Source organism: Salvelinus fontinalis, chromosome 36 (genome assembly GCF_029448725.1).
Source record: "Salvelinus fontinalis isolate EN_2023a chromosome 36, ASM2944872v1, whole genome shotgun sequence".
Taxonomy (NCBI): domain Eukaryota; kingdom Metazoa; phylum Chordata; class Actinopteri; order Salmoniformes; family Salmonidae; genus Salvelinus; species Salvelinus fontinalis.
Genome location: NC_074700.1, coordinates 15622082 through 15649668, shown reverse-complemented (window position 1 = coordinate 15649668; position 27587 = coordinate 15622082). Strand labels below are relative to the sequence as shown.

Sequence of the window (27587 nt, the reverse complement as noted above, 5' to 3'; positions counted from 1 at the left end):
TTTACAAATAAATATATTTATTTATCTTTACAATGTCTGTAGATTACATGTCCCCTCTCTCTCTTTTTTCCTGAGTCTCTGTTGGCCAACAGTGATGTTTCCAGGAGTTTAAGGTTCATATGTTGGTGGTCTCATCTTCCTCAGTGGTCTCTGTGTCATGTGATATGCATGTCTGGGCTTCAGGCAGGTTGTCACACTGCAGATAGAAATACACAACCTGGACCTGTACACACACACACACACACACACACACACACACACACACACACACACACACACACACACACACACACACACACACACACACACACACACACACACAGACAGAGAGAGAGCGAGAGAGAGAGAGCGAGAGAAAGACTGATACACACATTACCACACTACTACGCCAGAGAAACATGTTTAAAACAACTACTCATGGTCCGTCAAATACTTGGAAAAAGCCTCCTTCCTTACTACCTTGAAGTAATCACTAATTTGACATCAGTGACTTTTTAAAGTACAAATGGTGTACATTTTTGTAGCGGTTGATACATTTTTCATAAGAGAAAATCAAGTCTGAAATTACAAACTGCAGAACCCTTTTCAAACCTTAAATACACGATACGATTTAAATGTCCTGCACCAACATGTGAAGGCCTGTATCTTTCCTGTATGCTACTGTAAAAGCAATCGACTATAATAATAGCATAAGCCTGATGAAGTAACCATGACCAACCTGCACTTCCACCTCCTGAGAGATGTCCACTGTCGGGCTGCACTGTCCCAGAATAGCCACAGGGGGGCGCAGTAGACTGGGACCAAACACAGTGGCCAGGTTCATCAGAGGCATCTTGTTCACATTCTGTCTGTCTGACACTCTGGAGAACAAAGGAGAGTATGATGTCATTAGCAAAAACATGCATGAGAGAATGACGTCATTGGAAAAAATACACATGAAAAATATAATGGGAAGCAATGGGAAATGAGCCTTATATATATATGCCTAGTTAAATAAAGGTTAAATAAAAACACAAAATGTATATGGGTGAGAAGTACTTTGTTCTAAAAGTGTCTGCTAAATGACTCAATGTAAATAGTAATAGAAATAAGTTAATATAGTAGCATGTTATTAGTAACATATAAGTAGTGTATTAGAGGTGTTGAGAGACCGTTTGAGGTGGTGGAGGAGGAACAGGAAGGTGTTTTGGTTGACGGAGGGACAGGACTGGAGCAGAGACAACATGGTCACACTCCTGGAGCTCAGGTCTGGGATGTCTGTTAGAGAGACACAACACAGACATGGACGGAGAAGAGGGAGTGTGTGTGTCTGCATGTATGTGTGTATGTGTGCGTGCGTACGTGCGTTTGTGTGTGTATGTGACCTACCCAACGCCTTGGTGAAGCTCTGGAACAGTTCTGTTGGTATGAGAGGTTCAGGGAGTTCTCTGAAGTAGAGCTTCAGTATACCTGAGACAGCATTCACATCTACACACCTCAACCTGGACACTGCCTCACGCAGACCTGAGAGAGAGAGAGAGAGAGAGAGAGAGAGAGAGAGAGAGAGAGAGAGAGAGAGGGAGAAATAGTGAAATAGAGAGAGGTGGAGATATATATATATATATAGACAGAGAAAGAAAGAGAGAGAGAGAGGGGGAGGGAGAAATTATATAGAAAGAGGATGAAAGGGAGAGAAAGTAAGAGAGAGAGCAAGATCAGCATGAATTTCATAATGATTCAACTCTGATAACTGCACTTCAGACCACTGCAAACTGTTTAGCGCATCCGGTCCCTATGGAAATTACTGCATGCTCTGGTTTAGTACACGCTGTCTTGAAGGTCTCATCATTTCAACACTCACTGGTGTTGAAAGCAGTCTTGAGGTTGGTGATGTCACTGGTTGCTGCTGATAGCCTATAGATGCCCACTTCCTCCAGTCCTCTCCGTTCCACCTCCTCCACACAGCAACGCACCACATGTGGCACCAGGACACCCTCTTGTCTGGTAGAGGACACACACACACAAGACACACACTCCGGTTTGTGTATGTACATACAGTAGTATATACACACATTATATGTCGTTGGCAACCGAGAAAAAAATGTCTTGGATGATCACATGGTGTTTTCAAATGACTTTCATTTATCCTCGAGACATGAAACACTCACAGCACACAGAGGGCAATGACTACTTTAAATTTATGTAAAGAGATCAAAACTGCATTTCCCCCTCCCCCCAGGATCAGACTGTATATGGTACGTGGTTCCCCTTCACAAGTATTTCTAGTCTTGCCACAGATCTGCTGATCCTATATTGCCTAATCCTGGGTATTTCTCAATATGCGTACTACCGTGCTCCACACTCTCATGCTCTGAGTGCATTCTCCTAGGACGTTCTCTTGGGTACGTTCTTGTGAGGACGAGAGTGTGGAGAACGCATAAAACCCTACTGTATGACCTCACACTGCACCTCCCCATTCACTGAAGTTCATTCCAGCCAGGACAATGCCAATAGAGACGAAACAAGATATACACAAAGCAAATGTTTTACTTCATAATTATCAGCTATGTAACGGTCCTGACCTGTTTTTGTATGTGTTTTTGGTCAGGGCGTGTGTTTTGGGTGGGCAGTCTATGTTTTGTATTTCTAGGTTGGTTTTTGTGTTCGGCCTGGTATGATTCTCAATTAGAGACAGGTGTGTGTCGTTTGTCTCTAATTGAGAGTCATACTAAGGCAGCCAGGGTTTCACTGGGGTTTTGTGGATGTTTGTTCCTGTGTCCACACATGGACGGTTGAAGGTTAGTCACGTTTGTTGTTTTGTAGTTTTGTAGTGTCTTGTTTGCTGTTTTCATTAAAAGATGGCTTATTTCCCTCAATCCGCATCTTGGTCCTATCCATGCTCCTTCTCGTCTAAGGGGGAGAACAATGTTGACTGCCTTTACAGAAACACCCACCACAACAGGACCAAGCGGATTGAGGAGAGAGAAAAGGAACTAAGGCACTGGACACAGGAGGAATGGTCTTGGGAGATCATGGACGGAAAGGGACCCTGGGGAAGGGTTGGAGAGAATCGCCGCTCTCGGGAGGAGAAGAAGGCAGCCACAGCCCAGGAGCGCTGGTATGAGGAGGCAGCACATAGGAGAGGCCGGAAGCCCGAGAGGCTCACCCAAAAATTTCTTGGGGGGGGGCTAAAGGGGAGTGTGGCGAAGCCGGGTTGGATACCTGAGCCAACTCCCCGGGCTTGCCGTGGAGTAAGAGGGCGTAGTACTGGTCAGACACCGTGTTATGCGGTAAAGCGCACGGTGTCCCCAGTACGCGTGCTTAGCCCAGTGCGGGCTATTCCACCTTGCCGCACTGGGAGGGCTAGGTTGGGCATCGAGCCGAGTGCCATGAAGCCGGCCCAACGTATCTGGTCTCCAGTACGTCTCCTCGGGCCGGCGTACATGGCACCAGCCTTACAGGTGGTGTCCCCGGTTCGCCTGCATAGCCCAGTGCGGGCTATTCCACCTCGCCGCACTGGCAGGGCTACGGGGACCATTCAACCTGGTAAGGTTGGGGAGGCTCGGTGCTCAAGAGCACGTGTCCTCCTTCACGGTCCGGTATATCCGGCGCCACCTTCCCACCCCAGCTCAGTACCACCAGTGCCTACACCACGCACCAGGCTTCCAGTGCATCTCCAGAGCCCTGTTCCTCTTCCACGCACTCTCCCTATGGTGCGTGTCTCCAGCCCGGTACCTCCAGTTCCGGTACCACGCACCAGGCCTAGAGTGCGCCACGAGAGTCCAGTGTGCCCAGTTCCTGTTCCCCGCACTCGCCCTGAGGTGCGTGCCCTCAGCCCGGTACCTCCAGTTCCGGTACCACGCACCAGGCCTATAGTGCGTCTCAGCCGGCCAGAGTCTGCCGTCTGCCTAGCGCCAGAGCCGTCCTGCCATGACCAGCCGGAGCCGTCCTGCCATGACCAGCCGGAGCCGTCCTGCCATGACCAGCCGGAGCCGTCCTGCCATGACCAGCCGGAGCCGTCCTGCCATGACCAGCCGGAGCCGTCCTGCCATGACCAGCCGGAGCCGTCCTGCCAGGACCAGCCGGAGCCGTCCTGCCAGGACCAGCCGGAGCCGTCCAGCCAGGACCTGCCGGAGCCGTCCAGCCAGGACCTGCCGGAGCCGTCCAGCCAGGACCTGCCGGAGCCGTCCAGCCAGGACCTGCCGGAGCCGTCCAGCCAGGACCTGCCGGAGCCGTCCAGCCAGGACCTGCCGGAGCCGTCCAGCCAGGACCTGCCGGAGCCGTCCAGCCAGGACCTGCCGGAGCCCCTCAGCCAGGACCTGCCGGAGCCCCTCAGCCAGGACCTGCCGGAGCCCCTCAGCCAGGACCTGCCGGAGCCCCTCAGCCAGGACCTGCCGGAGCCCCTCAGCCAGGACCTGCCGGAGCCCCTCAGCCAGGACCTGCCGGAGCCCCTCAGCCAGGACCTGCCGGAGCCCCTCAGCCAGGACCTGCCGGAGCCCCTCAGCCAGGACCTGCCGGAGCCCCTCAGCCAGGACCTGCCGGAGCCCCTCAGCCAGGACCTGCCGGAGCCCCTCAGCCAGGACCTGCCGCCCCTTATCCCGGTGCCGCCCCTTATCCCGGTGCCGCCCCTTATCCCGGTGCCGCCCCTTATCCCGGTGCCGCCCCTTATCCCGGTGCTGCCCCTTCATTTAGGTGGTGTTAGTGGGAGGGTGGTCATTGGGAGGGGGATAAAGAAGCGGGGATTGATTATGGTGGGGTGGGGACCTCGTCCTCAGCCTGAGCCACCACCGTGGTCAACTGCCCACCCAGACCCTCCCCTGGACTTTGTGCTGGTGCGCCCGGCGTTCGCACCTTGAGGGGGGGGGGGTTCTGTAACGGTCCTGACTTGTTTTTGTATGTGTTTTTGGTCAGGGCGTGTGTTTTGGGTGGGCAGTCTATGTTTTGTATTTCTAGGTTGGTTTTTGTATTCGGCCTGGTATGATTCTCAATTAGAGACAGGTGTGTGTCGTTTGTCTCTAATTGAGAGTCATACTAAGGCAGCCAGGGTTTCACTGGGGGTTTGTGGGTGTTTGTTCCTGTGTCCACACATGGACGGTTGAAGGTTAGTCACGTTTGTTGTTTTGTAGTGTCTTGTTTGCTGTTTTCATTAAAAGATGGCTTATTTCCCTCAATCCGCATCTTGGTCCTATCCATGCTCATTCTCGTCTAAGGGGGAGAACAACATTGACTGCCTTTACAAGCTAGCTATATGCAAATCGTAAAAATCTAGCTAGCCGTTGTAGTTAAACAGGCAAAAATAACCTAGAATTAATGTTATGCAAGATAGATTTACATTTGTTCGCTGGGAGTAAGCAAAACATTTTCTAGCTAGTTAGCCCTATCAATTTACCCATTTACTGAACCTTATTTCAGCCAGGATAATGGCAATAGAGAGGAAACAAGATATATACAAAGGAAACGTTTTACTTCATAACTAACGTTAGCAACTAGCTATATGTGAATCGTAAACATTTACATAGCTAATAAGATAGTTTAAAAGGCAAAAATGACGTAAAACTAATGTTATGCAAGGTAGATGTGGTTAGCCCTGTTGACTTAATATGGGCTTGCGATCTATGCACCCTACAGTGGGTATTGTAGAAAGGTAAATGTGCCAAAATTAACACAGCATGTATTTACGTATCAATATTAAATATTGTAGTCAGGCAACATATGAGATGTGAATAGGTAACATTACATTCTGAAGTCGGAGTGTATTTTTTCTCGCTTCAGCTCAAAAAATGGCCGCCATTGATTTCAATATATGTTGCTTCCTTTTTCCCATAGTTGCGTCATATTTCTGGTCGTACGTTCCGTTGAAGCTTGCATCGATGCATGCTTCAAAATATGTACAAACGTAGTACGCATTCGAGAAGTGCCCTCCGTGCTCTGTTTTGCATACTTTTATCTGGACTCATACTACGACCCTCCCGTGGTCCAATGTGTGTGCTCGGAGCACGGTAGGATGCATTTTGAGAAACACCCCGTGTTCTGGTCTGTCAGAGTGGTTTCTTTTAATTTCCTAAAACTATTAACCAAACAAGAAAGATCCCACGGTGTAATTTACGATTATGCTACAAATAACTTAAGAGATGGGAAAAGGAGAGGAAGTCACTTTAGAGTACTGAAATCTGCAAAAATCCCAGGTCCTTAAACCTCAATTGTGTGCTAGTATTGATCGACAGGACTCACTGTGCCACAGCTCCAATGGGCTTGCAGAAGATGGACTGTTGCTGGGCAGGGACCAGACAGGGCGGGTCTAGAGGGTGAGGGCAGTACTTTAGAGACATAGTCACCTCCACCTGGCCTAGAGAGAGGGTCTGTCTCCTCCATCGCTTCTGTAGGAGGCCTGGGTCCAGCTAGAACACATTCAGATGAACAGGTGACCACACAGGTGCACGCACGCGCACACAGTATACATTTTTTAAACAGATACAGGCACACACACCTTCTGAACATTGAAGAACACACACATCTAGACACAGATGCACAGATGCAGACACACACCTGTATAGAGGTCTTGCAAAGGACTCGGTCCTCACAGCTCTCTCCTTCCTCTGGCTGCAACACACACAGCACCTTGAGGTTCTGAGCCCCATCCACCTGGAAGGAGAACTCCTGAGGACCAACACAAGACACCGATGAAGAGTAGTATTGATGACGTACGGGTAGCATGGCTATGTTCAAAAGTTATTTTAAAAGACCAAATCTAGTAAAAAGCATCCGCACTGAAATACCACTGAAAAGCATCAGCATCATGCAAGTCAGGACAATTACAACATGTAGTTTATTTAAGGTTTAAAAAGGCTACTGAAGTTTGTCATTTCCATTTTTAAATGTCAGACTTCATTTTCCCTTACAAAAAAATGTATCAACCCCTACAAAAATGTCCATTAATTATAATCCACATAATAATTCACATATCCTGATACTGCTGTGTCAAACTGGCTCAAATTAAGATCCTACATCTGTAACAACAATGATGTATGATGATTTCCCCACTCAAAATGGCTGCCGGTAGAGCTAGCCTGGATACGGCATCTTACCTGATCCCAGTGAGGGCTGAGGCTGCTGACAGAGGAGTGGGTCTGGGCCTGGCTCTCATAGAACTCAAAGCCATCCACCTCCACACACACATACACACCTAGGAGGGAGAGAAGTGAGAATGAAAACAGTGTGCGTCTGTTTAAAGAGCTCAATGGTTTGTGTTACAGTGGAGTCTGAGGGTAGAGTATTCTGTGTGTACTGCATCTGGTTAAGATATAGACACTGCGGTATAGATACTGAAGATACTGTGCAGACACTCACTGGCTGGCTGTTGTAGTCCACAGGCAGAGTGAACGGCTACACTAAGAGTCCCACATAGAGACTGTTCCTCACCTGAAAGAGAGAGAGAGGTGTGGGGGGAGTGAGGATTAGAAAAAGCGTAAGAAAGTAAAATGAAGTATGATAAAGCGAGATAAAGTAAACAGAAGTGAGTGAGAGGAAACTGTGTGTGAAAGGAGGTCTCACCAGGCAGTATGCTGTGAAGGGGAGGCTGTTGGGTCATTCTCAGTTTGACACAGGAGCTGGTTAGGGTGAGCAGGTCTGGAGGAACCATTTCTATGTCTGAGAGATAACACAGCCACATCATCCACCACTTGAAGGACATACTGTTCAGCACAACAACATCTCATAGTTTCCCTTCAAAATTCAATGTATTGTGGATGAATTCCACATTGTTACCAGGTTTAAACAGAATGGACTCAAAGGTTAACAGTTTAGGCATTCATTCTGAGTGGTTAAGGTTAGGGTTATGGTTTTTGGAAGGCTTAAAACAAAATAATAAAAAAAATGACACTGATCACCATCAAGTATCTTCAAGTATTCTCGCAACTTGCTAGAGCATTGTGAAGTGCGGTGGTGCAGTGGTCTGAGCAGTGGTTTTGATTTTTTTGGTGAGAGCCGAGGAAGGCATACAGTATAGTGCCTTCAGAAATGATTCCAAATGTTTTTGTGTTACAGCCTGAATTTAAAATGGATTACATTTACACACAATACCCCATCATATCAAAGTGGAATTTTGTTTTAAAAACATTTTCAAAATTAATAAAAAATGTCAAGCTGAAATGTCTTGAGTCAATAAGTATTCACAACCCATTTGTTATGGAAAGCTTAATTAAGTTCAGGAGTCAAAATGTGCTTAATAAATCACGCAATAAGTTGCAAGGACTCATTCTGTGTTCAATAATAGTGTAAAAAAAATCTAAAGCAGATGCTGAATATCCCTTTGAGCATGGTGAAGTTATTAATTAGGCTTTGGATGGTGTATCTACACCGAGTCCCCACAAAGATACAGGCGTCCTTCCTAACTCAGTTGCCAGTGAGGAAGGAAACTGCTCAGGGATTTCAGAGTTTACAGAGTTTAATGGTTGTGATATGAGAAAATGGAGGATGGATCAACAACGCTGTAGTTACTCCAGAATACTAACCTAAATGACAGAGTGAAAATAATACAAATACAGAATACAAATATGCCAAAACATGCATCCCAAAGGCACTTAAGTAATACTACAAAAAATGTGGCAAAGAAATTAACTTTTTGTCCTGAATACAAAGCATTATCTTTGGGGCAAATCCAACACATCACTGAGTACCACACTTCATATTTTCAAGCATGGTGTTGGCTGCATCATGTTATGGGTATGCTTGTCATCAGCAGGGACTATGGAGTTTTTTAGGATAGAAAAAATGGAATACAGCTTAGTATAGGCAAATTCCTAGAGGAAAACTTGGTCCAGTCTTCTTTCCAATAGACACTGGGAGATGAATTCATCTTTCAGGATGATAACCTAAAATACAAGGCCAAACATACACTGGAGTTGCAGTTTTGACTTAAATCGGCTTGAAAATCTATGGCAAGACTTGAAAATGGCTTGAAGACTCACAGCAGTAATCACTGCCAAAAGTGTTGCTGACGTGTATTCTCTCAGGGGGGTGAATCCTTATCTAATTAATATACACTGAGTGTACAAAACATTAAGAACACCTTCCTAATATTGAGTTGCACATAGGGCTGTTATGGTGACCGTATTATTATTAACTCTGTGTTGTTGTTTGTGTCGCACTGCTTTGCTTTATCTTGGCCAGGTCGCAGGTGTAAATGAGAACTTGTTCTCAACTAGCTTACATGGTTAAATAAAGGGGAAAAAATATATATAATAATAATAATAAAATGACCGCCAAACCAGCGGTCACGAGTCATAACCGCAGTCAAATTCCACGTGACAGTTTAGTCATGGTAACTAGGCTTCTCCAAGCTCTGATGCTGCTGATTAGTAGTCTACCACACGTGCTAACTGCCTGGTACTCAGCACTCTATTGTCCCTCTAATCACTCTGACATCAATGCAAATGTTTTTGAAAATCAAATCATACACTTCATGAGAGCCCATGAGCTCATGTTGCGCAAAATTCCAATAGGATATGCAACTGCGCGAGAAAACAGAGTGATGGCCTCTTTTAAAAAGAGGAGGAACCCATCAGCTTTCTATAGGCTAGGCCTACTATATTTATTTATTTATCAACTTTCCTAATGTTAAGCACATTGCTTCGCTTTATAACGGGAGTATAGCCCACCTGGCTTGCATGAAAATGAACCTTGGGGAAAAGCGTCGCTATTTAAGTGCATAGATTACATGATTTTTTTCCTATGCCCATGTTCCAAGACAGTTGCATGATAATGGTCCATGCTATATAAAAACTGATTTCCCACATATATTATTTAGTATATGTAAAGACAACATTAAATTAAGAATAGTCTGATGGATGGCAATATTATCTATCACTTCTGAATGATGTATTATAACTTGTGAATGATGCCCAGCGTGTGAAGTAAGGCAAGAAACAGAGCATGCCTTTTTTTCAAATCAGAGTCACACACTTCATGTAGCCTAGCCCATAGGCCTATATGTTTTGATAAGGTTTATATCACAACTTAAGTGGACAAATAACTTCTTAAAATGAAGCACATTAATCCGATTTACAACCGGTGTAGAGCCGGTTGTAACTGGCATACATAGGAGGAGCATGAGTTTGCGAAAAATGCAGCTCTGTAATAAAGCATTACATGTATAATCGCATTTGCGGTCCCTTTTGAGAAGAGTATTTTCCGCTTATTGATTGCATTTTGGAACATTCGCGCTTATAGCCTACTGCCATGTGCACATTGCTGCGCTTCTAATGTGATAAACTTGCAGACTTCTTTGCGTGCTGCTGTGCGTTTTGTTGCTAACCTTACTTGCCCACCTGACAACTGTACGGTTTTTACTTTTTAATTACCGTTTATATTTTTAGTTTTTCCCTCACTCAACTTTTTTTCATTCAACTTTTTCACTCCGGACGCTTTATCCGGACATGGGGCGGCAGGGTAGCCTAGTGGTTAGAGCGTTGGACTAGTAACCGAAAGGTTGCAAGTTCAAATCCCCGAGCTGACAAGGTACAAATCTGTCGTTCTGCCCCTGAACAGGCAGTTAACCCACTGTTCCTAGGCTGTCATTGAAAATAAGAATTTGTTCTTAACTGACTTGCCTAGTTAAATAAAGGTAAAAAAAAATGGTTCATCAGGACCTCCAACAGCCGAAGCTAAGTAGTAACATTAACATGATGTCTTCTAATTGCAGTCGCTGTACTCATAATATACAGGAGAACGATCGCCTTACGGCGAGGATAGCTGTGCTGCAAGCCCAGCTTCAGACGCAATCATTAGGCAAGGGTAATTTCAGTATAGGAAAGGATGAAACAGCATCTGTGCCACTAGTAAGTACAGATAGTAGTATAAATCTCCTCGCACGGTCCCCGCAGCCGGACAACTTTCTCATGGCTTCTGGAGGGAAATGCTGTAGGAATGCTCAACCGGTGTCGCTCATTCAGCCGACAGAAACTTTCAACCGGTTCTCCCCATTAAGCAGTGAGTCGGAGTCAGAGACCGAGCCTTCTGTGGTCTCTACTCCTCCCGTTACGGGGTCTGAGACACCGAAGCCTCCCACCATTAGCTCTGACAAATTGAAAATCCTAGTCATTGGCGACTCCATTACCTGCAGTATTAGACTTAAAACGAATCACCCAGCAATCATACACTGTTTACCAGGGGGCAGGGCTACCAACGTTAAGGCTAATCAGAAGATGGGGCTGGCTAAAGCTAAAACTGGCGAGTGTAGAGAGTATAGCGATATTGTTAACCACGTCGGCACCAAAGATGTTAGGATGAAACCGTTAGAGGTCACCAAGTGCAACATAGCTTCAGCGTGTAAATCAGCTAGAAAGATGTGTCGGCATCGAGTAATTGTCTCTGGCCCCCTCCCAGTTAGGAGGAGTGATGAGCTCTACAGCAGAGTCTCACAACTCAATCGCTGGTTGAAAACTGTTTTCTGCCCCTCCCGAAAGATAGAATTTGTACATAATTGGCCCTCTTTCTGAGACTCACCCACAAACAGGACCAAGCCTGGCCTGTTGAGTGACGGACTCCATCCCAGCTGGAGGGGTACTCTCATCTTATCTACGAACATAGACAGGGCTCTAACTCCTCTAGCTCCACAATGAGATAGGGTGCAGGCCAGGCAGCAGGCTGTTAGCCAGCCTGTCAGCTTAGTGGAGACTGCCACTAGCACAGTCAGTGTAGTCAGCTCAGCTATCCCCATTGAGACCGTATCTGTGCCTCGGCCTAGGTTGGGCAAAACTAAACATGGCGGTGTTCGCCTTAGCAATCTCACTAGAATAAAGACCTCCTCCATTCCTGCCACTATTGAAAGAGATCGTGAAACCTCACATCTCAAAATAGGGCTACTTAATGTTAGATCCCTCACTTCCAAGGCAGTTATAGTCAATGAACTAATCACTGATCATAATCTTGATGTGATTGGCCTGACTGAAACATGGCTTAGGCCTGATGAATTTACTGTGTTAAATGAGGCCTCACCTCCTGGTTACACTAGTGACCATATCCCCCGTGCATCCCGCAAAGGCGGAGGTGTTGCTAAAATTTACGATAGCAAAGTTCAATTTACAAAAAAAAACGACGTTTTCGTCTTTTGAGCTTCTAGTCATGAAATCTATGCAGCCTACTCAATCACTTTTTTATAGCTACTGTTTACAGGCCTCCTGGGCCATATACAGCGTTCCTCACTGACTTCCCTGAATTCCTATCGGACCTTGTAGTCATAGCAGATAATATTCACATTTTTGGTGACTTTAAAATTCACATGGAGAAGTCCACAGACCCACTCCAAAAGGCTTTCGGAGCCATCATTGACATCATCGGGTTTTGTCCAACATGTCTCCGGGCCTACTCCTTGCCACTGTCATACTCTGGACCTAGTTTTGTCCCATGGAATAAATGTTGTGGATCTTAATGTTTTTCTTCATAATCCTGGACTATCGGACCACCATTTTATTACGTTTGCAATCGCAACAAATAATCTGCTCAGACCCCAACCAAGGAGCATCAAAAGTCTTGCTATAAATTCTCAGACAACCCAAAGATTCCTTGATGCCCTTCCAGACTCCCTCTGCCCACCCAAGGACGTCAGAGGACAAAAATCAGTTAACCACCTAACTGAGGAAATCAATTTAACCCTAGATGCAGTTGCACCCCTAAAAACTAAAGACATTTGTCATAAGAAACTAGCTCCCTGGTATACAGAAAATACCAGAGCTCTGAAGCAAGCTTCCAGAAAATTGGAACGAAAATGGCACCACACCAAACTGGAAGTCTTCTGACTAGCTTGGAAAGACAGTACCGTGCAGTATCGAAGAGCCCTCACTGCTGCTCGATCATCCTATTTTTCAACTTAATTGAGGAAAATAAGAACAATCCAAAATGTATTTTTGATACTATCGCAAAGCTAACTAAAAAGCAGCATTCCCCAAGAGAGGATGGCTTTCACTTCAGCAGTAATAAATTCATAAACGTCTTTGAGGAAAAGATCATGATCATTAGAAAGCAAATTACGGACTCCTCTTTAAATCTGTGTATTCCTCCAAAGCTCAGTTGTCCTGAGTCTGCACAACTCTGTCAGGACCTAGGATTAAGGGAGACACTCAAGTGTTTGAGTATTATATCTCTTGATACAATGATGAAAATAATCATGGCCTCTAAACCTTCAAGCTGCATACTGGACCCTATTCCAACTAAACTACTAAAAGAGCTGCTTCCTGTGCTTGGCCCTCCTATGTTGAACATAATAAACAGCTCTCTATCCACCGGATGTGTACCAAACTCCCTAAAATTGGCAGTAATAAAGCCTCTCTTGAAAAAGCCAAACCTTGACCCAGAAAATATAAAAAACTAATCGGCCAATATCGAATCTTCCATTCCTCTCAAAACAAAAATAAAAAGCTGTTGCGCAGCAACTCACTGCCTTCCTGAAGACAAACAATGTATACGAAATGCTTCAGTCTGGTTTTAGACCCCATCATAGCACTGAGACTGCACTTGTGAAGGTGGTAAATTACCTTTTAATGGCATCAGACCGAGGCTCTGCATCTGTCCACTTGCTCCTAGACCTTAGTGCTGCTTTTGATACCATCGATCAGCACATTCTTTTGGAGAGATTGGAAACCCAAATTGGTCTACACAGACAAGTTCTGGCCCGGTTTAGATCTTATCTGTCGGAAAGATATCAGTTTGTCTCTGTGAATGGTTTGTCCTCTGACAAATCAACTGTAAATTTCGGTGTTCCTCAAGGTTCCGTTTTAGGACCACTATTGTTTTCACTATATATTTTACCTCTTGGGGATATCATTTGAAATGACATCTGTGTTTCAGACATAAGGAAGTGGATGGCTGCAAACTTTTTACTTTTAAACTCGCACAAAACAGAGATGCTTGTTCTAGGTCCCAAGAAACAAAGAGATCTTCTGTTGAATCTGACAATTAATCTTGATGGTTGTACAATCGTCTCAAATAAAACTGTGAAGGACCTCAGAGTTACTCTAGACCCTGATCTCTCTTTTGACGAACATAACATAACATTGCAAAAATCTGAAATTTTCTGTCCAAAAATGATGCAGAAAAATGTATCCATGCTTTTGTTACTTATAGGTTAGATTACTGCAATGCTCTATCTACCGGCTACCCGGATAAAGCACTAAAAAACTTTAGTTAGTGCTAAATACGGCTGCTGACTAGAACCAAAAAATGGGATCATATTACTCCAGTGCTAGCCTCCCTACACTGGCTTCCTGTTAAGGCAAGGGCTGATTTCAAGGTTTTACTGCTAACCTACAAAGCATTAAATGGGCTTGCTCCTACCTATCTTTCCGATTTGGTCCTGCCGTACATACCTACACGTATGCTACGGTCACAAGACGCAGGCCTCCTAATTGTCCCTAGAATTTCTAAGCAAACAGCTGGAGGCAGGGCTTTCTCCTATAGAGCTCCATTTTTATGGAATGGTCTGCCTACCTATGTGAGAGACGGAGACTCGGTCTCAACCTTTATGTCTTTATTGAAGACTCATCTCTTCAGTAGGTCCTATGATTGAGTGTAGTCTGGCCCAGGAGTGTGAAGGTGAACGTAAAGGCACTGGAGCAACGAACCGCCCTTGCTGTCTCTGCCTGGCCGGTTCCCCTCTCTCCACTGGGATTCTCTGCCTCTAACCCTATTATAGGGGCTGAGTCACTGGCTTACTGGTGCTCTTCCATGCCGTCCCTAGGAGGGGTGCGTCACTTGAGTGGGTTGAGTCACTGACGTGGTCTTCCTGTCTGGGTTGGCGCCCCCCCCCCCCCCCCTTGGGTTGTGCCGTGGCGGAGATCTTTGTGGGCTATACTCAGACTTGTCTCAGGATGGTAAGTTGGTGGTTGAAGATATCCCTCTGGTGGTGTGGGGGCTGTGCTTTGGCAAAGTGGGTGGGGCTATATCTTGCCTGTTTGGCCCTGTCCGGGGGTATCATCGGATGGGGCCACAGTGTCTCCTGACCCCTCCTGTCTCAGCCTCCAGTATTTATGCTGCAGTAGTTTATGTGTCGGGGGGCTAGGGTCAGTCTGTTATATCTGGAGTATTTCTCCTGTCTTATCCGATGTCCCGTGTGAATTTAAGTATGCTCTCTCTAACTCTCTCTTTCTTTCTTTCTTTCTCTCTCTCGGATGACCTGAGCCCTAGGACAATGCCTCAGGACTACCTGGCATGATGACTCCTTGTTGTCCCCAGTCCACCTGGCCATGCTGCTGCTCCAGTTTCAACTGTTCTGCTTGCGGCTATGGAACCCTGACCTGTTAACTATGATTACTATTGTTTGACCATGCTGGTCATTTACGAACATTTGAACATCTTGGCCATGTTCTGTTATAATCTCCACCCAGCACAGCCAGAAGAGGACTGGCCACCCCTCATAGCCTGGTTCCTCTCTAGATTTCTTCCTAGGTTTTGGCCTTTCTAGGGAGTTTTTCCTAGCCACCGTGCTTCTACACCTGCATTGCTTGTTGATTGGGGTTTTTGGCTGGGTTTCTGTACAGCACTTTGATATATCAGCTGATGTAAGGGCTATATAAATACATTTGATTTGATTAGAAGAAATAGCCTAATAGTTTATCAACATTTTAAGCTAAACGTTCTGATCTGTTGCATCAGACTCACTTCTTGTAAAAGTTTTTTTATGCTAGTGGTTGTATTCATTTGGGATCTATCACATCCCACAACAGTCCCAGTGTATGTTTTGAATATTGATTTATTGTACAGAAGGACAAGTTGACCAATAGAATAAGTCAACTTCTGCTTTGCTCTTCGTTAGGCCTACTCATCTTGTTAGCTGACAAAAAGTAGGCTAAATGTGAACAGTTCTTCTAAAATCTTCAATATCCACCTCGGAATTCGATAAGACGGAGGCGCACAGTTTGCCTCGTGTTTGTCTTCAATTGTAACCTACTTCTTGGCTGAGACGCCTGTAAGAAGGAACCGATCACGTGACGGGCATTGTCACGCCCTGGCCTTATTATTCTTTGTTTTCTTTATTATTTTAGTTAGGTCAGGGTGTGACATGGGGAATGTTTATGTTTTGTTGGTTTTGGGTGTTTATTTGGTAAAGGGGTTATGGGGTGTAGTAGATGGTTTTGTGTTGAGTGTATATGTCTAGCGTTGTCTATGTTGGTTAGTTATCTAGGAGAGTCTATGGTTACCTGAATGAGTTCCCAATTTGAGACAGCTGATTTCGGTTGTCTCTGATTGGGAGCCTTATTTAGGGTAGCCATAGGCTCTCATTGGTTGTGGGTAATTGTCTATGTAAGAACGTTAGTAGCCTGTATGTTTGTGCACAACGTTTGTAGCTTCACGGTCGTTTTGTTATTTTGTTGTTTTGTTAAAGTGTTTTTGTGTCGTGTTCATCTTCGTGTTAAAATAAAAGAAGATGGCATATTTTCCAACTGCTGCATTTTGGTCCGTTAATCCGCCACACGATCATGACAGGCATTGACTAATAAGAATTGAGATATCTGAGAGAGCCATGTGATTGAGAGGTGCTTCAGAGCACAGCAGATGGAAGAAAATAATTATAATTATTATATTCAGCTCAAGGGTACAACGACCATTTTGGCCGCAAAAGGCATGGATCTTTTAGGGGGCATTACGACCACACAAAGGGGATGCCGCTGGGAAATTTGAGGTCTGGTGAGAATATTATCAAGTGCTTGTCAAATTGTGAATGAGAGACTGATGAAGTGTGTACAGCCTGCACAACAAACAAATCAGAGCTCGTGCCGTTCATGCAACTTTTTTTCAAATCATCATTAGAGTCGCATCATGCAGCCTTAGAAGGTATTAAAAATCTAAACATATAGCGCAACGTTTGTAGAACAACTAAAGTTGCATAAATAACTCTGAATTATTGGAGGACCTGTTTCTCTGTTAACTGCTCATCACATTAATAGCCGAATGTGCCCACTTCCTTGGAAATGGTTTGGAGAAGATATCCTTTCTATTTTATTCAGCTATGTTCAATTGTATTCTTCATACTATAAAACAATGCTACGGATTTCTAAGCAATTCTTGTCTGCTAAATGAACTAGTGTAGCCAACAGCCATTGACTTTTTTTAAATGTAAATGTTCTAAAGGTCTGCATCAGTGGCTTGTTGGCTATGCATGGAAGCCAGATGTTAAATGTGTTTATGTTAATTAATGGTCAATTACCGTGAGACCGTCAGTTATTTGCTTGACAATCACCAGCTGACAAATTCTCATGACCTCCACAGCCCTAGTTGCACCCCCCTCTTTTGTCCTCAGAATAGCCTCAATTGGTCTGGGCATGGACTCTACCACTCTACCAGGTGTCGAAAGAGTTCCACAAGGATGCTGGCCCATGTTGACTCCAATGCTTCCCACAGTTGTGTCAAGTTGGCTGGATGTCCTTTGGGTAGTGGACCTTTCTTGATACACATGGGAAACTGTTGAGTGTGAAAAACTCTGCAGCGTTGCAGTTCTTGACACAAACCAGTGTGCCTGGCACCTACTACCACACCCCGTTCAAAGGCACTTAAATCTTTCATCTTGCTCATTAACCCTATGAATGGCACACTCACTCACTCATTCTCTTTCTCTCACACGTATATACACCCCCCCCCCCCCCCTTTCACTCACTATCTCCGGTGAGTTTGTGGATGGCCTCTCTCCACTCCTCTAGTTCATACAGAGATGACATCACCAAAGTGTGGCTCTGAAAAAGAACACCCACATGCTTGTGAGAGTGTGTGTGTGTGTGTGTGTGTGTGTGTGTGTGTGTGTGTGTGTGTGTGTGTGTGTGTGTGTGTGTGTGTGTGTGTGTGTGTGTGTGTGTGTGTGTGTGTGTGTGTGTGTGGATGTGTGGATGTGTGTGTGTGGATGTGTGTGTGTGGATGTGGATGTGTGTGTGTGTGCCTTTCCGCTGGGGCTGTGTAGTTCCAGCGGGAGGAGAGGAGAGTGTGTCAGAATCATCAGTTCAAGCTGCTCCATCTTCTTCCATCTGCTTCGCTCTATAGTACGAGCTGCCAAGCACTTCTGTGGGACAAGCTTCTGTAGGACACATACACACGTTTATTTTTCATATCTGGTTACTTTAAAGAGGGTTGGTTCTATTGAATAATACACTCACTCGTCGCATGCACACACACACACACGCACACACACGCACACGCACACACACACGCGAACACTCACCATTGTCTGTCGCAGCTCGTGTCTAAGCAGGTACATCTTGGCTCTCGTGGCGTGTATGCGGTGGTGTGTGTCTGTAGTGCGCTCCATCTCTGGTCCCCAGTGGAGTTTCAGTCCAGCCAGAGGCAGGTACCAACAGAACCTGTACTGGGCCTGCTTACTGGGAGAGAGGACACACACACACACACACACACACACACACACACACACACACACACACACACACAAATGAACAGATACATGCATGCTCAGTTGCAAACACAATCTAGGTGGTGACTCTTCATCAACTTAAATTACTGAACTACCATTCTGGACCTGTCACTCACCCTTGGGCACCGCCCTTGAGTTTGGTGCACAGCAGCAGGTCAGTGTACAGGAAGAGATGGCGAAGGTTACGCCCCCCCTCACACACATCCACCACGAAGCCGTCACGAATCAGCTGGCGCCGCTGCAACACACACATATAGCAATGGTTATGATATGGTGTGTGTGTGTCCGTGTGTGTGTGTGTCCGTGTGTGTGTGCATATGTCCCTCTCACCATGCCTCTGCTGAGGGTGACCTCTCGTTTGCACTGTGATCCCTCGTTGACCCCAGACAGGAAGCTCCGGGACAGTCTCAGAACCTCGTGCAGCACGGGGTGGTCACTATGCTGCTGGGGAGTGTGTTTCAACAGGTCCTATACAGGGGGGGGGGGGGGGCGACAAGAGTGCATGGTTCCTTGGGAGTCAGTGGATAGGTGGGTAGGTGGAGAATCCAATGGATGAATGCAAGGCAGGATGAATGGGGTTGCACTCTTACATGCAGCACTAGGGTTGTCTTGGTGATTCTCTCCAGAGGCTTGTACAGGAGAGCTGGAGGGATATAGACAGACATCCAACACATAAACACACACGTGATTCATCTGTGGAGGTTGGAGTGACATACAGTGACTTTTTAAAAAGAGGTGAAACCTTCATCTTACCCTCAAAGGTGTATTTCGTTTTAGATCTGTCTGATCCATTATGAGACATCATACTCTGGAAACAGAAGGAGAGAGTGTGTGAGGAGGTTGCAATGTCGCAATACTTCGACTAGGTCACTAATAATGCATGTGTTATTCAAGATAGAAAATAGAGAGATGTTGAAATACACAAATCAATCTGTCTTACCTCGGCCAGTATCCTGAAGCGCTGGTCAGTCTGAGTACACCTCCTCACGATCTCAACAGCACTCTCATAGTTATCAATGAATCCACGATACACACCTAGCTGGCTCAACTGTATGTGAGAATGTAACTTATCTTAGCTAAGACAGTGGGACAATGACTGGATGGATGGATGGATGGACCGACGGACCGACCGACCGACAGACAGACAGACAGACAGACAGAGCAGAGCAGGAGCAGGAGCAGTAACTCACAATCTTTAGGAAGAGGTCTCCAACCATTAGCTGGTAGCCGCTTTGGCCTTGCTCTTTCGCCTCCCCCTGCTCCGACCCTGTCGGAGGGTGTGCTTGTGGCTCCAGGTGCCCCAGGCGGTCCCTCATGCCAGTGTAGAAGTCTCTGTGCAGGTCTCTGAGCTCAGGAACCTGGTAGAACACAATCTGGACCTGCTGGCTGGACAGAACCGGCTGAGACGTCCCTGCTGTGGCCTTTAGAGCCTTCATAGGCTGTGGGAGAAAGAAGGTGGGGTAGGGAGAAGGGTGGGGAAGAGAGAGAGAGAGACATAGATATAGACATAGAGAGAGAGACATAGACATAGACATAGAGAGAGAGACATAGAGAGAGAGAGACATAGAAAGAGAGAGACATAGAGAGAGAGAGACATAGACATAGAGAGAGAGACATAGACATAGAGAGAGAGAGACATAGACATAGAGAGAGAGAGACATAGACATAGAGAGAGAGAGACATAGACATAGACATAGAGAGAGAGAGACATAGACATAGACATAGACATAGAGAGAGAGAGACATAGACATAGCCATAGACATAGAGAGAGAGACATTAAGAGAGAGAGACATAGAGAGAGAGAGACATAGAGAGAGAGAGAGACATAGACATAGAGAGAGAGAGACATAGACATAGACATAGAGAGAGAGACATAGACATAGACATAGAGAGAGAGGCATAGACATAGAGACATAGACATAGAGAGAGAGAGAGACATAGACATAGAGAGAGAGAGACATAGACATAGAGAGAGAGAGACATAGACATAGAGAGAGAGAGACATAGACATAGAGAGAGAGACATAGACATAGACATAGAGAGAGAGACATAGACATAGACATAGAGAGAGAGACATAGACATAGACATAGAGAGAGAGAGAGACATAGACATAGAGAGAGACATAGACATAGAGACATAGACATAGAGCGAGAGAGAGACATAGACATAGAGAGAGAGAGAGAGAGACATAGACATAGAGAGAGAGAGAGACATAGACATAGAGAGAGAAAGAGAGAGAGAGAGAGAGAGAGAGAGAGAGAGAGAGAGAGAGAGAGAGAGAGACATAGACATAGAGAGAGAGAGAGAGAGAGAGAGAGAGAGAGAGAGAGAGAGAGAGAGAGAGAGAGAGAGAGAGAGACATGGACATAGAGAGAGAGAGAGAGAGAGAGAGAGAGAGAGAGATAGAGAGAGAGAGACATAGACATAGAGAGAGAGAGACATAGAGAGAGACATAGAGAGAGATAGAGAGGGGGAAGGAAGGGTGGGGAAGAGTGAGAGAGAGAGAGACCCAGACAGACAGACAGACAGACAGACAGACAGACAGACAGGCAAACAGACAGACAGACAGACAGACAGACAGATGGAGTGTGGGGGAGAGAAAACAATGTGAGAAAGAGGGAGGTGAGAAGAGGAGTAGAGATGTTTAATCAAGCCTGTTGTACATTTTCACACATTTGTCAAAAGCATTTTTGACACTCACTCTCAAAGCACACACTACATATTCTCTCTCACACACATTACCCATATTGTAGTTGGCCTAGTTTTGCTTTGTGTGTTAGTGTGGGTGCTGTGTGTGAGAGAGAATATGTAGTGTGTGTGTGTGTGTGTGTGTGTGTGTGTGTGTGTGTGTGTGTGTGTGTGTGTGTGTGTGTGTGTGTGTGTGTGTGTGTGTGTGTGTGTGTGTGTGTGTGTGTGTGTGTGTGTGTGTGTGTGTGTGTGTGTGTGCAGCGAGAATGGGCGTAAAAGATGCTGAGTTCGCGTGTATACTAATTAGATGTGTGAAAATGTCCAACCTTACAACACAAATCCAAACAGGGGTTATTTCTCACATCTATTTGTGTTGCTTGTTGACACAAAAGCAGAAGCATACCGTTTATAATAGATGGAGATGAAGGAGAAGAGAAATTAAGAGATTGAAAATGACTTGGTCACTTGTTATTGCAACATCACTTTCTGGCACACTCACACATAATGCTGCCTATTTGTATAGTGGACTCTTTGGTCTAATTCCGCAACAAAAAACTCACCCACTTCCCTCAGCCCTTGTTGACTATATACGAAGCAATAGATGGAGCAAAATATCCTTCCAGAAGCTTCGGTGTAGCTATTACCATATTACTCCACATACGCTACCATATATAGTACACCCATATATAGTACACCCATATATAGTACACCCATATATAGTACACCCATATATAGTACACCCATATATAGTACACCCATATATAGTACACCCATATATAGTACACCTAATCCCTTTCAGGTTTGCAAGGGATGTGAACAGGTGGAGAGGGAAGGGAGAATAGTTTTCATAATGAAATCGAGCCCTGGACAAAAGAGGGAAGCCATTCTTCTCTCAACAAAAAATTACAGAAGTGTTGTGGCTCCAAGAGGAAGCAGTATACCACCAGACACCAGGTGATATAAAAAGTGTGTTGTAATTGTTATTTTAAATAATACTGTATGGCACAACAGTGTCAATTTCGTCAACAAATATTGTGACAAAAGTATTCGTCAAACACCTATTTTTCAGTAGACTGCAGAAATGTTTATATTTTTTTCAGTTAATTTCAGTTGATTAAAACGAGGTGAGACAAAACATTTTCTGTGATAAAAATCGGACTACTAAATGGACTGGACAAGAGTTTTGGAGAGATTGAGAGCTGTTCAGTGATAAGCACAATTAATATTTTCAGCACAGACACACAGCGCAATTCTGTTCAGCCGTGGGGAGGACGCACCACACCCGGCACACACAGCCTACATCAGCTGGTGAGCTGTGGGGGAGCAAGCTATGAGAGTGAGCAGACAGGCTCTGTTCCTGCTCTGATTATTATACCAACCTGGTCTCAGAGCATTTTGTATTATTCTGTATGTAAATCCGAGACACTCAATTTAATATGATATGTTACGTTTCATATGGTATGTAATTTGTGGATGTCAGTCACCCATTTCGTCATGAAATACAATTCGTATTATATATTACGAATTTGAAAAAATTTACCATTTGTTACGATATTGCAAAACATGTTATATGTTATGAATTTGCAAAATATATGATATCTTACGAATTCTAGCAAGGTGGCTAATGTTAGCTATCTCGCTAACGTTAGCTAGGATAGGGGTCATGGTTAGGAGTTATAGTTAAGGTTAGGGTTTATGTTAGTGTTAGGTGAAGGGTTAGCTAAAATGGTTATGGTTAGGGTTAGGGTTAGAGGAAGTATTAGCTAACATGCTAAGGAGTTGAAAAGTAGCTAAAAATTAGTAAGTAGTTGAAATGTTGCTAATTAGCTAAAATGCTAAAGTTGTCCATAATGAGATTTGAACTCAAAACCTTTGGGTTGCTAGATGTTCACGTTATACATGAAGGTCAGTCAATCTGGAAAATTTCAAGAACTTTTAAAGTTTCTTCAAGTGCAGTCGCAAAAACCATCAAGAGCTATGATGAAACTGGCTCTCATGAGGACCGCCACAGGAAAGGAAGACCCAGAGTTACCTCTGCTCCAGAGGATAAGTTCATTAGAGTTATCAGCCTCAGAAATTGCAGCAGAAATAAATGCTTCACAGAGTTAAAGTAACAGACACATCTCAACATCGGAGTAGACTGCATGAATCAGGCCTTCATGGTCGAATTGCAGCAAAGAAACCACTACTAAAGGACACCAATAAGGAGAAGAAACTTGCTTGGGCCAAGAAACATGAACAATGGACATTAGACCGGTGGAAATCTGTCCTTTGGTCTGATGTAGAGTCCAAATGTAGAATTTAAGGCACATTTAACCAGCATTGCTACCACAGCATTCACCATCCCATCTTAGTGTGACTATCATTTGTTTTTCAACAGGAAAATGACCCAACACACCTCCAGGCTGTGTAAGGGCTATTTGACCAAGAATGAGAGTGATGGAGTGCTGCATCAGATGACCTGGCCTCCACAATCACCCGACCTCAACCCAAATGAGATGGTTTGGGATGAGTTGGACCGCAGAGTGAAGGAAAAGCAGCCAGCATATGTGGGAACTCCTTCAAGACCGTTGGAAAAGCATTCCAGGTGAAGCTGGTTGAGAGAATGCCAAGAGTGTGCAAAGCTGTCATCAAGGCAAAGGGTTGCTACTTTGAAGAATCTCAAATCTCAAATACAGTATATTTAGATTTATTTAACACTTATTTGGTTACTACATGATTCCATATGTTTCATTTCATAGTTATTCTACAATGGAGAAAATAGTAAAAATAAAGAAAAACCCAGGGTAGGTGAGTAGGTGAGTCCAAACTTTTGACTGGTACTGTATGTAGGCTGAATCAGGAATTTGGGCAGATCATTTTTTTTATTTTTTTTATTTCACCTTTATTTAACCAGGTAGGCAAGTTGAAAACAAGTTCTCATTTACAATTGCGACCTGGCCATGGTAAAGTAAAGCAGTTCGACACATACAACAACACAGAGCTACACATGGAGTAAAACAAACATACAGTCAATAATACAGTAGAAAAATAAGTCTATATACAATGTGAGCAAATGAGGTGAGATAAGGGAGGTAAAGGCAAAAAAAAGGCCATCGTGGCGAAGTAAATACAATATAGCAAGTAAAACACTGGAATGGTAGATTTGCAGTGGAAGAATGTGCAAAGTAGAGATAGAAATAATGGGGTGCAATGGCGCAAAATAAATAAATACAGTAGAGGGAGAGGTAGTTATTTGGGCTAAATTATAGATGGGCTATGTACAGGTGCAGTAATCTGTGAGCTGCTCTGACAGCTGGTGCTTAAAGCTAGTGAGGGAGATAAGTGTTTCCAGTTTCAGAGATTTTTGTAGTTCGTTCAAGTCATTGGCAGCAGAGAACTGGAAGGAAAGGCGGCCAAAGGAAGAATTGGTTTTGGGGGTGACCAGAGAGATTTACCTGCTGGAGCGCGTGCTACTGGTGGGTGCTGCTATGGTGACCAGCGAGCTGAGATAAGGGGGGACTTTACCTAGCAGGGTCTTGTAGATGACCTGGAGCCAGTGGGTTTGGCGATGAGTATGAAGTAAGGGCCAGCCAACGAGAGCGTACAGGTCGCAGTGGTGGGTAGTATATGGGGCTTTGGTGACAAAACGGATGGAACTGTGATAGACTGCATACAATTTATTGAGAAGGGTATTGGAGGCTATTTTGTAAATGACATCACCGAAGTCGAGGATCAGTAGGATGGTCAGTTTTAAAAGGGTATGTTTGGCAGCCTGAGTGAAGGATGCTTTGTTGCGAAATAGGAGGTAAATTCTAGATTTAACTTTGGATTGGAGATGTTTGGAAGGAGAGTCTCCTGGAAGGAGAGTTTACAGTCTAACCAGACACCTAGGTATTTGTAGTTGTCCACATATTCTAAGTCAGAACCGTCCAGAGTAGTGATGTTGGACAGGCGGGCAGGTGCAGGCAGCGATCGGTTGAAGAGCATGCATTTAGTTTTACTTGTATTTAAGAGCAATTGGAGGCCACGGAAGGAGAGTTGTATGGCATTGAAGCTCGTCTGGAGGGTTGTTAACACAGTGTCCAAAGAAGGGCCAGAAGTATACAGAATCGTGTCGTCTGCGTAGAGGTGGATATGAGACTCACCAGCAGCAAGAGCGACATCATTGATGTATACAGAGAAGAGAGTCGGTCCAAGAATTGAACCCTGTGGCACCCCCATAGAGACTGCCAGAGGCCCGGACAACAGGCCCTCTGATTTGACACACTGAACTCTATCAGAGAAGTAGTTGGTGAACCAGGCGAAGAAATCATTTGAGAAACCAAGGCTATCAAGTCTGCCGATGAGGATGTGGTGATTGACAGAGTCGAAAGCCTTGGCCAGGTCAATAAATACGGCTGCACAGTATTGTTTCTTATCGATGGCGGTTAGGATATCGTTTAGGACCTTGAGCGTGGCTGAGGTGCACCCATGACCAGCTCTGAAACCAGAATGCATAGCGAAGAAGGTATGGTGGGATTCGAAATGGTTGGTGGACGGCTGATAAAATGTCTGGAACGGAGCTAATGGAATGGCATCACAAATGTGGATGCCATATGTTTGATATATTTGATAGCATTCCACTGATTTCGCTCCAGCCATTACCATGAGACCGTCCTCCCCAATTAAGGTGCCACCAGTCTACTGTGATAGGTTAATGAGGCAATACAAATGTGAAGTGACTAAAATTTGACTAAAATTAAAGGGCATTTAGTTTACTAAAATTGTCCACTGTTTTCGTAATTTTGACAATAAGTAGACTAAATCATTACTCAAATGACCAAAATGTGATGAAGACTTAATTGTATTTTAGTCAAAATTACTAAAACTAGACAACATAAAAAAGAGTGCCAAAATGTAAACTGTGGCACAATTCATAACCACATGCACTTCCACTTAAAATAAAGGTACAAACACTTAGACTACAAACACACCAAACTTACAAACTAGTAAACACACCAAAGCCCCCTGAGGCCTGAGCAGTGTGTGTGTTAGAGAGAGACTTAGAGATGTCAGTGTGTCTGTGTGTGTGTGTGTGTTACCATCAGCAGTGTCTCCAGCTCGTTGAGGAAGAGCTTCTCACTGTCCAGGATAGTTCTCAGCACCATGAGCCTCTTATCCAGCATCTCTCCAGGGGTACGCAGGACCTGAGAGAGAAAACACTGCTGTAAGAGTGTGTGTGCGTGTGAGTGTGTGCATTTATAAGAGAAGAAGACTATTTGGAATTGGGTTTGGCAGATAGGTGACGAAGGCGCCATTGTGCACAGACTCACGGGGGTGTCGGGCAGGTCCATGCTGTCTGTCTGGTGGGGGGAGAACAAATCCTCCTCTGGGAACACATCCTCCTGCAGTGGATCAGGACTTGGCTCACCTACAGCCTCCACTAAGATACAGTACAAACACACACATAATTTACATAGAAGATAACATTCATACACACACACGCACACAGAAAGAAAGACAGACAGACAGACAGACAGACAGACAGACAGAGGCATGCACACACACACACACAACACACAAATGTACTTGCCTGGAATATGCTGTGACTCAAGGTAGGCAGCTGCCTCCATGAAGACCTCCATAGCTCTAATGTCCTATCTGCAACACTCTCAGTGAGTGTCTGGGCTAAGTGAATGTGAGACTGTCTCAAGAGAGGAGAAAATGAGAACACGCTCTGCAGTCGTTAAACTTCCTGTTTCCGTGATGAAGACGGGGGGGGGGGGGGCAAATGGTAAATCAGGACATTCTGAGTGACTCATTTGAAAATAAAATCTGCATTGTTCGACATCCAATAGCCTAATTTGCCTAGTTAAAAAACTAAATTACCTTGGGTTCTGGTTCTATAGGCTGTTCTCAAATAAGGATGGCAGGTAGCATGGCAGTTAACATAAGTTGGGTCAGTAACCTAAAGGGTTGCTGGTTCAAATCGCGGACTAGGTGATAAATCTGTTGATGTGCCCTTGAGCAAGGCACTTTACCCAAGTCGCTCTGGATAAGAGGGTCTGCTAAATGACTAAGATGTAAATTATTTAACCTTTACATAGGATGACAGCAGTGAGCTCAACTCCGCTTGACATCTCGGATCACCCTGATGGTTAGACATAAACCTGACTGCAGCACCTTGGACAGCGCACACAGGAAACGGATGGCACATGCAGCTCTGATATCACAAGTGCTACACACAAACACTTGTGATAGGCTTACTGATGACAAGCAAAATGATAATGTCTGCAGTCACTCGCTGCAATTATAAATTGGGAGGACAACACTGACATGCTGGAATGTTTTTTGTGCATGTTTGAGAATATATTATACATAATGAAATGGTTTATATGTGTTAGAGTCAACCAATCACTTATAACGAATAGTTTATTAGAGGGACAAAATGTGGCTTTTGTAATTTTTCTGTGGTTCTTTACTAATGCAACATTGCCGTCTAGTGGTCATTTCTTTGTAATTGTTTTAATCTGACAAAATGTATTTAGGCTA

General features: G+C 44.7%; 1 protein-coding gene across 3 annotated transcripts; it reads right to left on the bottom strand.

Moving 5' to 3' along the window:
• Positions 1–26769, bottom strand: LOC129835277 (active breakpoint cluster region-related protein-like). Of its 3 annotated transcripts, none has more exons than XM_055900839.1 (22): positions 26629–26769; positions 26369–26478; positions 26138–26242; positions 19576–19824; positions 19326–19433; positions 19139–19193; positions 18976–19028; positions 18716–18853; positions 18502–18623; positions 18179–18335; positions 17900–18034; positions 17624–17699; positions 7531–7626; positions 7327–7398; positions 7065–7162; positions 6526–6636; positions 6211–6377; positions 1841–1980; positions 1369–1503; positions 1152–1257; positions 719–860; positions 1–223 (listed from the first exon to the last, which is right to left on the bottom strand). In XM_055900839.1, exons 1-22 carry the CDS (start codon positions 26678–26680, stop codon positions 116–118), a joined length of 2535 nt encoding a protein of 844 aa, XP_055756814.1. In that variant the 5' UTR covers positions 26681–26769; the 3' UTR covers positions 1–115. The 3 variants fall into 3 exon arrangements, with proteins under 3 accessions (XP_055756814.1, XP_055756815.1, XP_055756816.1); XM_055900840.1 differs by having other exon boundaries at positions 17900–18031; XM_055900841.1 differs by lacking the exon at positions 19326–19433.
• Between the last annotated feature and the right edge of the window lie 818 nt (positions 26770–27587).